The sequence below is a fragment of the Melitaea cinxia genome, chromosome 17 (genome assembly GCF_905220565.1).
Source record: "Melitaea cinxia chromosome 17, ilMelCinx1.1, whole genome shotgun sequence".
Taxonomy (NCBI): domain Eukaryota; kingdom Metazoa; phylum Arthropoda; class Insecta; order Lepidoptera; family Nymphalidae; genus Melitaea; species Melitaea cinxia.
The window spans coordinates 6,961,608-6,976,557 of record NC_059410.1 but is presented as its reverse complement, the minus strand read 5'-3'; the positions used below and the strand labels follow the sequence as shown (position 1 = coordinate 6,976,557).

General features: G+C 32.0%; 1 protein-coding gene across 1 annotated transcript in view; it reads left to right on the top strand.

Moving 5' to 3' along the window:
• LOC123661557 (tyrosine-protein kinase Src42A) overlaps positions 1-14,950 on the top strand; it is an 80,111-nt gene that overhangs the window by 46,977 nt on the left and 18,184 nt on the right. The window contains exon 2 of the mRNA XM_045596514.1: positions 5,867-5,988. Coding sequence (XP_045452470.1) covers positions 5,867-5,988 — 122 coding nt within the window. The remainder of the gene's footprint in view (positions 1-5,866; positions 5,989-14,950) is intronic.

Genomic DNA, 14,950 nt, shown 5'->3' with positions numbered 1-14,950 from the left:
AGTACTTCAGATGTGCACGTAATTGCACATGCAACCTCCTTTATTGGTCGCAACATTATCTAACTAGGCACTGAACGAGCTCTGCCTAAAAAACTAGCGTTGAAGTCTACGGCAGCTATGTCTATCGAGATAGAATCCCTATAATTAGATTACTCATCTAGTGAAAAACCTGAAGTCAGGCAGGACTGGCTTAGCAAAAAAACGTGCTTGCATCGGCACGCACAAGTTCAACGTTCGCCAACCCACATAGCCCATTGTAAAATTCTCATTTCTCTCATTATGGAAAAAGTTCAAGTTCTATCTTTAGATTTCAATCCAAGTTTATGACTTAGTAAATTATTTAAACTCGTTTCAAATTTATTCTACGATAAGACTATTTTTTATATTTTTATAACTGGTAATTATGAACCTAAACGCTGATAATACTTACATAATAAAAAAAACTATTTTATATTAATTTCACATTCAATAACGAAATTGAAAACGTTTACAAAAAAAAACCAAATACAAATCTCTATAAAAAGAGTACTCGTGATTTCAAAATAAGATAGAAAGAAGGTTCTTATGTAGGTATTGGCGCTTTTAATAACGTTGTATAATAATTCAGATCCGTGTTACCCGCCTCGGGTCTTTCTTAGAAACTTTTTCATAACTTTTTTCTACCATAAAAACTCATACTTTTTTTATTAATTTTGATACGGATTGCTCCTTACAGAGAAGTCTATATAATAAACGAAGCTTGTATATTTGCAGCGTTGTTTGAACTTTCGAATCTCTCCAATTGAAACATGTAAAATAAATATGTAAAGCGGTACCTGTTTAAATAAACTTATGAATTTAGAAACTTGTTACAATGTTATTTGCTAGATTTATTTATTTTCGATTTTAAGGTTGGTTATTCGTTTAACTATTTATAATACAATTTTTTCGTAACCGTATAAAAGAATAATGAAAGCCAAAAACATTGTTATGAACGTAAACTTCTTTTAGTCATAATTTAAATTCTCGAAAAAAAAATGTTTTATTCATTCTTCATTCCATTATCTAGCTTTCCCAATACAAAACGTAAACATTTCTGATAGCTTCAACATTATGCCTCGTTATAAAATATTTCAAGTTGATTTCAGATGATTTAATAGAGTCGTTAAAGTTTTGAAACCGAAAGCTCTCTTACACGCACACACACACAATTTTAAAAACCTCGTCATATTTAGAACCATCGTTTAGACGAGGAAGTTTAATTATGTAAATTGAATATAAATAATAATAATCATTACTGAGTTACAAATAACAAAAAAAAAAAACATAAATATAGGAGGCGCCGCCGTTGGCTTCACGGTCACAGCACTGGTTTGTGGCTGTTGCGCTGGCGGTTGCGAGTTCGATGCCCGCACATGACAAACATTTGTATTGGCTATGTAGATGTTTGCCGTGGTCTGGGTGTTTGTGTTGTCTTTGTGGATCTCCCCACTGTCCCTCGGAGAGCACGTTAAGCTGTCGGTCCCGGTTGTTGTCATGTACGACTGATAGCGATCGTTACTTATAGTAGTGAATATATTCGCCAACTCGCATTGGAGCAGCGTGACAGATTAAGCTCTGATCCTTCTCCTACATGGGGAAAGAGGCCTATGGCCAGCAGTGGGATATTACAGGCTGAAGCGCAAACAACAGGCGATAAGTCATTCCAATAACTTAGAGCAGGTAAAACGTGAATGCCTAAGGTAATATAAAGCAACCCCTAACTTGCTCTTAGTACAATTATAAGATTCCAGATAGCTACCATAAAAGTATTTCTTCTATTTACAGTCGCTATAAACGCTTGGAATTGATGTATGTTAATGAGTTAGCGGGAAATAATTTATAACCGAGACTATTACGTTAGCCACAAATATGAATATCAAGAAAATAACGATTCGCAAAACGATTTCATTTTTAATGCGGGTCAAGGTTGCTCTATCGTGTTTCCGGATTACAGTTTATCACTTAACGTCATACTTAAAAATATGCTAACAAGCATGCAGACGAAACGGTTTTCTGGATCACAAAGTTGAGTAGTAAAATATACGAAAAATAAAATTATACAACTATCAACGCAAGTCTAAGGGCCTACTTTATTGAATTCTGTTAAAGCTGTCTGACCTATTAATGTATCCGATACATTTCTCTTTTTTTCCGTAAAACTCCTCCACTCTAGTTAGTTCTATTTGAAACCAGTGAATTCATTGACTGTTGTTTATATATAGTGGAAGTAGTCGTTTATGTATTTGAGAACAGATCGTAGACTCTTGTTTTACCTGCAACCGATAAAACTTATCTAAGTTGAGATAAACTTATCAGTAATCGGAGAAACAGGCCCTTATAATAATAACAGACAACGTCTCAATTGCATATATCGTTGCTCACAATCAGGTGTAAGAGCTTAGTACAAGTTTCATACTATAATCTATTATTCACCACGTAACGCTGGTATAAAAGTCAGAAATTGTGTGTCAGTAAATTGTAATTTAAGTATGGTTTTACTTTGTGATCAGCGCAGAAATGTCATTCAAGTACGTTAAGTAATAAGCAAAAGAACTTGTGACTGACTATATGCTTATTGTTTGTGTACGTAAGTCATGCATCAGTCTATATCAATTATGTTTGATGAATTTTACACATTTCAACATACGTTTTCATAGTCAGATAACTGAATAGTAAAAATGTAATGTAAAATTTCATAGAGTTAGTGTTGTTTTGATTTCAATAGTTATATACGTTGTTTTGATCACAATTGCTAAAATTTGAAAATTATTAATGTCTTAAAACGTTCTCAAATTAAAATAAACGTTACCCTTTTCCCGTAAAAACAGCTATAGCAGCCGTTTTCAGATTAATGATAGTCAATTTATTTAAATATCTTAATATCTTCCATAAAGTATTCTACAAAAGTGTTATTGAAAAATTTAACTTTATTTTCTTACACAATGATTTAGTTTTTATTGGTCTCACAAATGGGTTTAAAACTGCTTATATGGTAATTTTATGACTATTCGTTTATACTTAACTATTGTTACATGATTATTAAATAGATCAACTTTTAATACAATTGAGACAATGAAAATTTGAGTAAGGCTAACTAATTAACTAATTCGTTTTCACAATACTGATTTATCGTATGATAAAAATCTATGTGTATTTAAAAGACATCTTTGAAATCTCTACCGCATCGTTGAAAAAAAAAATGTTTTAATCACCGGTACGATTACCTGTTCTCTATTTGTAGACTGCGTTTATAGCATTTAGAACTTTTAAGACATATCGTAAGATCTTTTAAACTTTTGTTTATTTTACACTTTTAAATTACTACTGTATATTTATAGTTAGGTGCTTGTTAAGATATAAGCGTGTAAGTCTATAAGGATGATGCCTGCACTTGATTAAAATCAATCAATTCTGAGTGCGTTTTCCATCAGGCCTTCGGTTGGGACTTCTTAGTAATCGATATATGACCCTTTTGATGCCCTTAGCGCGTGACAAGGTCCCAGTAGCTGGTAATAAAAGTTTCAGGACGCAACGCCCTCTTACTTTTATTATTATTGCGACATTGATCGTAATAATCTTTATCCTCTTCTACGATTTTATTATGAAAATATGACTGAACAGCGACAATAAAGGTTAGGTTAAGTAATTGACGGGCAATTTCCTTAAATATATTTAGACTTGTATCATAATTCATTTATTTTATCACCTTGTTGCAAAATTAAGTATTAAAAGGTTACATTTAACAATATTCCTATATAGTATAATAATAATATGGCGAATTGGTCTGAATTTTATTATATACAAACATACGAGCTGTTGTTTGTCACATTCAGGAAGGTATATGACACAAAGGATTTTTTGAGTCAATCAGTGCGCCAAGACAAGCAAAGTTGAAAATAAAAGTTATTTCATGTAATTCTTTAAAGCAGATAAGTTTTATTTTCAACTTTCAATTAATTTTCGCTATAACTGTGTAAATTATATAGATGATTTTGTTTTATTTTCATTTTAATTGTTTAATACATTTATACGTTATAAATACGTAGAATCGATAATTTCAAGCGAGTTTATGTTAATAAATGACGTTATTTAAATAATGAGTAAAAATACAAGAAAAAGAGTTTAGATATAAAAACAGAAAACCCTGGTTGACTGCAGTAAAATTATTAAAAGACAATCCAAATATTTCTAAGATCTGTAAATAATTGAAACAGTCATAACACAGTTAATGCCTCTGTATAAGTCGTGATAAGCATCGAGTACAGTTGAAGCCTTTACTTAATTACAATCCAATGGTGCGTTTGTGTCTCTCGGAATAATCCCAATGAATAATTATAATTACAACTTGAACCGAATCGCATCACGAATACAATAAAAAACGCAACGCTTGAATACGAGTACTAGATTATTGCTACCTCCTCTAATTATTCCATAACTTCTATATCTTACGTTACACGTTTATTAATAAACGTATTTTGCATATCATAATATTTCTAACAATATCAATTTAATATATAAATATATATTATACCTTAATATAAAAACATAGCAAATCATTGTGTGTGGTGCTCTAAGTTTTTCTTTTTTTTAAGATCGACGACATTTTTAAAATGTCGACAAAACACGTTTCTTTTGAAGCGATTTCTCAACTTTATTTTATTTATATTATTTGCCATCAAAACGTTCGCGTGAAAATCTTAAACGTGTATAAATACTGATGGAAAACAGTATTATACATAAAATCCCGTTAACACTTGTGTACGGGACCTATAAAGGACGTTGGTTTCAGAATTTATAAAATAACCTACCGGTTTAGTCATTCGCCGCCAGACAGCCTCGCCTGCAATATAGAATATAATGCAATACCATTGTTTGGTTTTTGTTGTTGCGAAATTTATCATATAAAATTTAGACGTATCTATGTACTTATAGTTTCGTTTCATTAGATTTGTACCATCAAATTATATTTTCTTAATAAATGCATGTTTCATAGTTATACTGATTAGTTAATGTTACTGAAACAAAATAAAACACAACGATACATTCATTCCTTTTAAATAATACTTTCTTTAACTTGAAAAGTGAGCAATCTCTTTCAGTCTTATTTTCACCTGAATACTTAACACTCGTATCGTAAGCCGATATTCCTATGTTAGACATGTCAGTACAATAAGTTTTGCTCTCGTCCCGGCGAGCTCACGCCGATTGAATGCAAAGTACTCATTCATTCGTCAACGTTGAGTCATTGTCGCCCTGCTTTCTGAACGCTCTATCAACTGATATGGTGATTGAACTACTGTGTTCGCTACTTTAGTTTCGCCCTTTTATTTATATTATTATTATAGCCATGAAAGTAGTTTTTATTTACAGATGTTATGTGTGGTATAGATAGATGTAGGGTATGGTTAGAGTATTCAGAATAGTTTCGTTGAAATATTTTTACACTTGCGTGATATGTGCAGAATCATAGAAAATTAAATAATGCTGACCCGTGCCCACTTCGTTGGGCTCTAATTATTCTTGTGATGCAATATATAGCAAATATATAGTAAAGTTTCCATCTCGCTCGTATTTCTCTGACTTGATTTACATATATCTACTATTACATTTTACTGAATTTTTTATTCAATAATAATAGCCTATATCACTCCTGAATAGTGTTGCTTTCTGTTAGGGAAAGAATTTTCATGATCGGATCAGTATTTGCGAAGATTACCGCCTACAAACAAACAAGTGAATTTAATCTTCAAAAATATCACCGTGTATCATGATTATTTTTTTACAAAGTAACTTCACTATACATAATTCTTCTGATACCAATCATCACAGATTATTTTTATTTCAGATGGTATTTCCGTAAAATAAAGCGAATCGAAGCTGAAAAGAAACTGCTTCTGCCAGAAAACGAACATGGTGCTTTCCTCATCCGAGACTCAGAGAGCCGTCACAACGACTTCTCATTGTCAGGTACGAAAAATTAAGATAATATCTTTATCTTGTTTTTAATATTGTCGACACTAAATAGTGTCTCTGATATTGACTAAATTACTAAACTGATTATTACCTATATCACGATACGTTCATGGTTAAAATATTTTTTATCCTGCTCAACAAAACGTCCTTCCTAACAGGAAAGATCTTCGTGAGTCTATTTATAGGCTTACCCAGCAATTTTCTAGCAATATTTACTTCATTATTGCGATGGAAAGCAATTTGCAGTTAAACTAAAAAACTGACACTGATGCGAATATTTTTTTTAAGAATTTATTGCAGTAGGAAAAGACAAAAATGCTAAATTCTACGTGCCAGAAGCCTGAGGGAAAACGATAATTGGTTACATTCGCTATTAGAACATAAAACCCGCCTTGAAATAGTCTCGAAGATTCGATTTCCGATGTGAAAAAACCGGTTAAGTTTTTCTAAGACCCTAGTAGAGACGTCAGCCGTGCATTTCGTAGATTATCTCGATTCTGCTTGCTGCACTCTTATTTAAGTACCTACCGTTAGCGTATTAATAACTAAAACTATAAACAGAAGAATTTTTCATCTTGATGCCGTTTTTTGTTAAATAGGGAATTGATTGTAAATAATAATTATTATTTAATTCTCATTTACTATTGTTGAAATATCTGTTTGTGATATTAAATTAACCGCTAACCGCTCCGCCGTTTTACTAAATGCATATGAATGTATGTACACGATACATAAACCAAAATAACATTTTTTACAATTTCCGAGTGTCTGTCGGTTGTTCCGGCTAATCTCTGAAACAGCTGGATCAATTTTGACGGGACTTTCTTTTATAATATTTTAGAAATTTATCTATTTTATAACTGAAATTAACAATAACTTTTTTTCTAAATTCCACATGGACAAAGTCGCAGACACCAGCTAGTTAGCAAATATAATGTCAATTATAGAAGCATATTTATTAGTTAGCATGAAAATATGTATTCGTTATTTGATTTTAATCAAGGAAAAATATCTACTTATTTTGCTCATGCACTAACAATTTGCCAGTTGCATTGCAAATTCTTATTACGTAAATAAGAAATAACACGTTAAATAACTATTTTGGTCAAATTTAAAGTTATGTAAAATTAATGATTTTAAAAATTACTGCACGAAAAATGTAATTTCATAAGTATTTGTACATACAACATACATATGTACAAAAGTGTTCGCGCTTGTATTTTTTTTAACTAATATTAAGTATATTGGATGTTTATTTTATGATTGAACATTTGTATTCTATATAACCACTGAAATATGTCTAGATATAATGCACATTTCTTTTAAATACATTAGTTACAAAAAAATGTTAAATTATGTAAAAAAATAAATTTAAAGTTCAATTATACCTAAATGTGAAAACATTGTTTTTATTTTTATATAACTACAAACCATAATTATCGAACAGGACGATATCAGATAAGAACGGTACTTAATTGAATGGTTTACTTTTTTATTGGAATACGCAAAAGTTTAGTACCCTCAAATCTGGACTTACATCTTAAACGGTAGCTTCGTTCAATTTAAACGAATACCTACATATAATGCTCCATATAGGTCTCCAATATTACAAATCAAGCAAGTGTTTCACTTGATTGGTAAAATCTGAGACACAATTATATTATACATTAAATAAATTTAACATCGAAATCCTTACTAATATTATAAATGCGAAAGTAACTCTGTCTGTGTGTCGCGCGTTTACGCCAAAACTAATGAACCGATTTAAATGAAATTTGATACACAGTAGCCTAGAGCCTAAAAAAGGACATGGGCTATTTTTCAATGCGAAAAAGGGGGTATAAAATGGGTTCAAAGATGGGAATGAAATGTTGTATGTAACTATATTTTTTTTATTAAACTTTTTCTTAACCTATACACATTATATCAAATGGAGTCTTACCGCAAGCCTCCCGACGTGAATCATATAATAACTTTGCTTCGTAAAATTTATTCTCAAACAATAAGGACAAATTAATTATAATCAATTATTTCTTCTTGTCTTTATTACTTGGAAAATTATTGTTTTAATATGGATGACTTTGAGGTACTTATTGCATTTTTAGAAGCATGCAGTAAAATAGTAATTATTTATAGGAAATAACCTGCGATAGAAATTGAAATTCTATGTAGAATATGAAATGCATTTTAAAACTCACAATATATATACATACATACACATACATATTATGTGATACAATTAACATTCTTATATGGGCATCTTAACAAAGCTGATGCACTCACAATTACTATTTTTACTATTTCACCTTAATCATTTGTAAATTTTAATAATTTATAATTAAATAGAAATAACTTTTGCCTTGCTATTTTGATTGTTTGTATACTTTTATAATGTTTTATTTAACTGTTATTTACTGCTGACCCGACAAACTGTGGTGGTAACCATTTTAGTTTTTTCTTTAATCTTTGTGATTTTTAACCGACTTCCAAAAAAGGAGGAGGATATGTACGATTTTATTTTTGTGTTATCCACACATTAGGAATTCTAAACATTTTTGAATATCATATCAAAAATTGACCGCTCCAGCGGGGTGCGAACCCGCGTCTCCGAGTCTCCGATTGACCGTGTCGGCGCTCTAGACAATTAAGCTATGGAACGATGTACCCGCTAGAGCGAAATTTTTGATATGATGATTTTTATTTTCGGTTTAAGCGAACCGTGGCGCATTGTAATATAATGGGACCACCCATTTAAATTTATTTGAGATCTAACAACTACTTTTCGAGTTATATCTAATAATGCGTTTTTACTTGACGCTTTTTTGTCGACCTACGATGTATTATACCGCATAACTTTCTACTGGATGTACCGATTTTGACAATTCTTTTTTTGTTAGAAAGTAGATATCCCTTGTTTAGTACTATGATAAGGAAACCAGGATCTGATGATGGGATCCCAGAGAAATCGAGGGAAACTCTTGAAAATCCGCAATAACTTTTTACTGGGTGTACCGATTTTAATAATTTTTAATTTAATCGAAAGCTGATGTTTGTCATGTGGTCACATATAAATTTTATTGAGATCTGATAACTACTATTTGAGTAGGGGAAAGAGGGGCTTGTTGTAACATTTTTCATGAAAACTAATATATCTTGAAATCTATTGATTATATTGCTACTAAATAAAGATGGATGGATGCTGTAACTCTTCCTCTACCCAATAAAGTAAAAATAATACCATAACTATTAGTCATTATTTTACAATCAATTATTTTCTAGAAGAAGTGCGGTGTTACAACTTACCTCGTGCTTGGGGCAAGTTGTAACATCTACCGGGGCAAGTAGTAACGACAAAAAAAACGACACTAATACCTGTAATCATTTATTCTTTGTTTATTTTTAACAAAATTGACACCTTTTTAAAGTAGGTATTATGTAATTCTTATCAAAAATCAACTCAAATAGACTTTTAAGTAATCAACGCGTAAAAATTAAATAATTAACTGTTTTATGTACTTAAACACTACTTATAATCATCATTGCACTTTTATATCACAGTAAGTAATTAAATTATTTATATGTAAGGTATGCTTCGTAATTATCTCTTTTTCATATATATCTAACAAAGTATTGTACTTATATAAGAATCAACATTTGGTAGGTTTCATTATAATTAAATTCAGTCTTCATCTGAGCAACAATTAATACAAATAAAAGAAATAGTGTCTCCTGTAACACATCCTACATGTGCCCACATCTTACAAATGATACACTCTACCCAATCTTCTTTATTTGAATCTGTGTAAGCTTCACCACATACCAGACAATATGTATCTATAAAGAGATACGTGACATAATCCGAAAGTCTGACTAGCTTTCCGAATACTGCATTTTTTTTCTAAAACTTTAGCTGCCGCTAACTCGTACACTTCTTGGCTTTGTGTTGCCCGCTCTGACTTTCTTTTATACACCCTCATTCTAGAAGAACATAACTTGGGGCATATTGTAACACGTTACATCAAGCCTGGAATTTTGTTACAACTAGCCCCGGGTTTTTGTTACAACTAACCCCATGGTATGATTTTTAACATTTATCAACATAACTATTTAAACAATTTAGCAACCTTAAAAACTGTTACACATTATGAAAGATAGATAAATTTGTATGTAAATAAGATATAGAAAGTCTGAAATTAGTCGATATTAATAATGCAAACCAAAATTTTACGACAGTACAATTTTATATTACCTGGCAAAAATGATGCGCGTGCACAATTTCGCTCATTGCGCCGGCTGGCGGGACACTGGCTATGGCAACATGATGCAGCGCGGTTTATAGATTAAATCGAGTCAAAGAAATGCGTTGATAAAGTTTAAAATCCTAGTGAAAAGAGCCTGTTACTACTTACCCCTGTTACAACAAGCCCCTCTCTCCCCTAATCTTTGATAACGCGTAGTTACTTGACTATTTTTTCGTCGTAATACAACGTAGATACGTTGCATTACTCGTCGATGTAATTGAAGTCGGTTTTTTTTTTCGTTTGCGAGCAAACACAATTTTTTTTTCATATTTTATGGATATTGCCCCTACAATATATCGAACACAAAAAAATAATAATTACTATCGAATGTGGAGCAATCGGAAGTCATGTCGGAAGATATGCGCGAAAATACATTTCGGGCATTCAATTTAATTTTATAGATACTTATTTTTCTTGATTATATTTGCCTAATAATTTTATTGCGTGAATTAACCAAAAACGAGCGTGCTTTAGACCACACGATTGAAGTAAAACTTCTTTAGCTCCATCTAACTTATATCTCCATCTCAACTTCGTTGCTTGCCTCGCCCGATCACATTTTTCGTAACGCTCTTGTCACGTACTCCCCCGCTTACTCCCCAAGTCAAGCGTGCGTAAGGAAGTTTTACTTCAAAAACGAAATTCCATGTAATTTTATATTGACTTTGATAACACTGATTCCAACTTGTATAAACCTCAGAAGTTTCTGTAATATTATTCTAGAAAACAACACAATGCATTCCAATAGTATTATATAGTTTTCATTGAATACATCAAAGACCAATTACTTATATAACAAATTCTTGTTAATGTTACGAATACCATCATCGTCGTGTCATATCATAAATGTAGGCTACGCTATAACGCCAATTACTGATTTGCAAGTAATCGGACTGTGTGGCTACGGTACAAAAGAATATAGCCACCCCCTCTCTTCCCGTGGGTGTCGTAAGAGGCGACTAAGGGATAACATAGTTCCGCTACCACCTTGGAACTTGAAAAGCCGACCGATGGCGGGATAACCATCTAACTGCTGGCTTTGAAATATACAGGCCGAAGACGGGCAGCAGCGTCTTCGGTGCGACAAAGCCAGCCCTGCGGTCACCAACCCGCCTGCCAGGCGTGGTGACTATGGGCAAAACACATGAGTTCACGCTATTTTTGGCGTAAACTTGTGGAGGCCTATCTCCAGTAGTGGACTGTAAAGGCTGTAATGATGAAGTAATCGGAATGCCAATGAACTTTGAAATAATAAACTAGCGTTCGATTTAAATCGAGCGATTTAAAAAGCTTAACCGAGTAACTACTTATCAGCTATTACAAAGAAAGATAATTGTTCCCAATTTTATGTTTGCCTACTCTCCCCGGCACTTTTTCCTAATCTACTGTCAGTAAGGGTGGCCTGGAAGACATCCCTATAATCGATAAAGCCACCTTGCTTACCTTACGTTGTTTGTATGGTTCTAAATTGTATATGTTTCTTTATGTGCGCTATAAAGTAAAATAAATACAATAAATTTTGATTTTAACGGAATATTTAACACCGCCGAATTCCTCAGTGTATTGAGTCATTGACATGCACCTTATTTAGACAAGAAACACGACATCACGATACTTAGTATTCGAAGAATGTATTAAGAGTTAAATGGTTTTCGGAATCAGAGACAAAAAGTGACTTACATATATGTTTACCTCATACTACTCGTATTCTTTGATTTATTAAATTGAGTGTTGGTATGTCGGCGGATTTGCTTCAACGACTGCAAAGAATTTCGGATGCATAAGTGTGTACCGTTTGGAATATTTATTATTTAATTTGGAATACTAGCTGGCATGTTTTTTATACTTGCGGTACTTTGCCAGGGCTAACTAATATTTAATGTAAAAAGGCTTTATTAAAAATATCCATTTTGTACTAAGAATAAATGCCAATTCCAAACAAAAATACTGATTGCACAGCAAATATTTTTCTTATAATAGTTTTTCAGCAATTTATGTTCGTGGCTAATCACTATTTATTTAAATGTGCAGTATTTTTATGAACGCATATCTAATAATGACTAGCACACGGTAAACTCATCGTATCACTTTTTATCACATACCTACTGCAATTTATCTAAGTGGAACAGCATTTTATTCTTTAATATTATATAATTTTTATTCCTTAGTACCAACAATTAATTATATAATTGTCTTAGCTAGCAAATGAAAAAAACCGACTTCAATTACATCGGCAAGTAATACAACTTAAGTAGACGAAAATAATTAACAAACGCACTAGTCGTCACTACGATTTTCGAAGCTTCCTCTCGATTTCTCTGGGATTCCATCCTTGGGATATCTCCTTTTCAACAAGAAAAGAATTATCAAAATCGGTTCATAAACGACGAAGTTATACCCGTACCCGACTGAGTAACCCCGAAATGAGTAACCTCCTCCTTTTTTGAAGTCGGTGTGAACAGCATACAAACAGTGAGGAACTTCTACTTTTCTGTAATATTCTTTAATTGTAAGAGCAGGCTTTGCTTTAATGGAACGTCCACGATTCCTTTTTTACGGACTACCAAAAAAGGATGAGGTTCCCAATTTGATTGTTTTTTTTTTTTTTTTTTTTAATGTATATTACCTCAGAACTTTTGACTGGTTGGACCGATTTTGATGTTTTTTTGTAATCGAAAGATAGTGGGTGTCTTATAGTCAGTCCCATTTAAAATTGATCGAGATTTTTGACCACTTTTTAAGCAAGTTTTGTATAAGGCGTATTTACTTCACTATTATTTCAGCTAGGTAGGTACTTACGTTTTATTACTTGTCGATGTAATTGTAATCGGTTTGTATTTCGTTTGCGAGCAAACACAATTATTGTATGCATAATTCTTGAAGAATTGGGCGCAGATACGTTGCCACCTGTGCCAGGCGCTTATTACTTATAAGACAACTACAAAAAAAAAATTTAATTTGTAATCGTGGAAAGTGATCCTATCTCGAACAATCATTCAAACAGCGCTTTAAATATATCCCAAGTCAATTAAAATAAAACAACCTAAGCTAACCCTAACAATAACAATTGCCTAGCAATGAATTGAATCTGTGTATTAGGTATTTATCAAATTGCCTGTAATCCACATGGCGTTATTGAAGATGTCGAGGCAATGAGATAAGGAAATTCGAAATATAATTATGTATTCCGACCTAAGCACTATTTATAATATGCTGTTTATTACTTGATCCATATCATCTATAAAAAATAATGCTATACAAAAACTGATTGTGTGAGTGAGGATTTCTCATGAAAGAAAGGAGTAAGCGCTGAAGAGACGAATAATAGAGAGGAATGGATGAGGAAAACATGTTGTGCCGACCCTACATAAGTGGGATAAGGGCAGTGATGATGATAATGCGTATTTTATGTCCAGCAAGTTTTAATATGCGAATAGGAAAAAATCTGCAAGAATAGTTAATTTGCAAAACATTTTTTGTCTAGCATCTGAGAATAAAATACACAATATTAATGTTATTTTTCGATATATCTGTAATGTTGGTTTTGATAATCAATTGGTCTAATTGCTGTGAAATAATATATTTAGGTAGAAATTATTTATTTGATGGACATATATTGCTGGGTGATAAGTTTTTTCATTTGCAATTAAAAATATCCCATTTAAAATGTATAAATTAGTAACACAAAATTATGGCGCGAACATTCCACAGACTACTTAATATTTAATTATTTGAAACGAAGCGTCTTTTTTGTTTGTTTGTAATTCTCGTCGTATTTTTTGCCGTCCTCTAAATAATAAGTAGAAATAAAAAACTTTAATAATCGTATAAATATTTAATCCTAATCATTATAATAAATATAAATTTAACGGTTACTTTTGGTAACATCAATTTACTAATTGGGTGCAATTTTAGGAAGTGAACGGTAAAATAATTAATACTCGATACTATAAGACAGCCTTTCCCACAGTGGGCGATAACGCCCACTTGTGGGCGCTGCAGGTTATAAGAGAGCCAGAAAAAAATGGTGGCGTTGTGTAGAGAGAGGCTTGGGGGGCGATTTAAATCATCGTTCAAATTCGTTTTTATATTGTAATAGATTATGTTTGTTTTATTTTGAATAAAAGATATTCTGTCTAAATACTATAAAATTGCGTTTCAATAATCATTCTCATTGGCAGGTCTAGCCCGTAAGAGTTAACTTGAGACCTGAGCGCTGCTGTGTACTACTTACTGCGCTCAGGTCTCAAGTTAACTCTTGCTGGTTATAGTAAAAGTCTCGTTTAGAATTAATGTTTAATCTCCGCTAATATAGCTCGCAATAATTAATTTAATTTGAAATTATAGTGCTTTTTAAGTTGGTGAAAAAATGGGGACACTATAAAATAATTTATTCTCAAAGTGGGCAGTAGACAAAATAAGTTTAGGAACCCCTGCTATAAGACAAGGCATTTTGATCACTGTAATTTTGGGAATTCCAATTTCAATTTAAAAAACTTTTAGCGGTTAATTTGACAGGTAAATTTAAAAAGGCTATGTAGTCGATTAAAAGGAATAAAACAGTACCTATTGAAATCAATAAATCAACACATATAAAACTTAAAACCAATAAAATCTACTCTTTGATAATGTCTCAATTGTAGTGTCAATAGTAA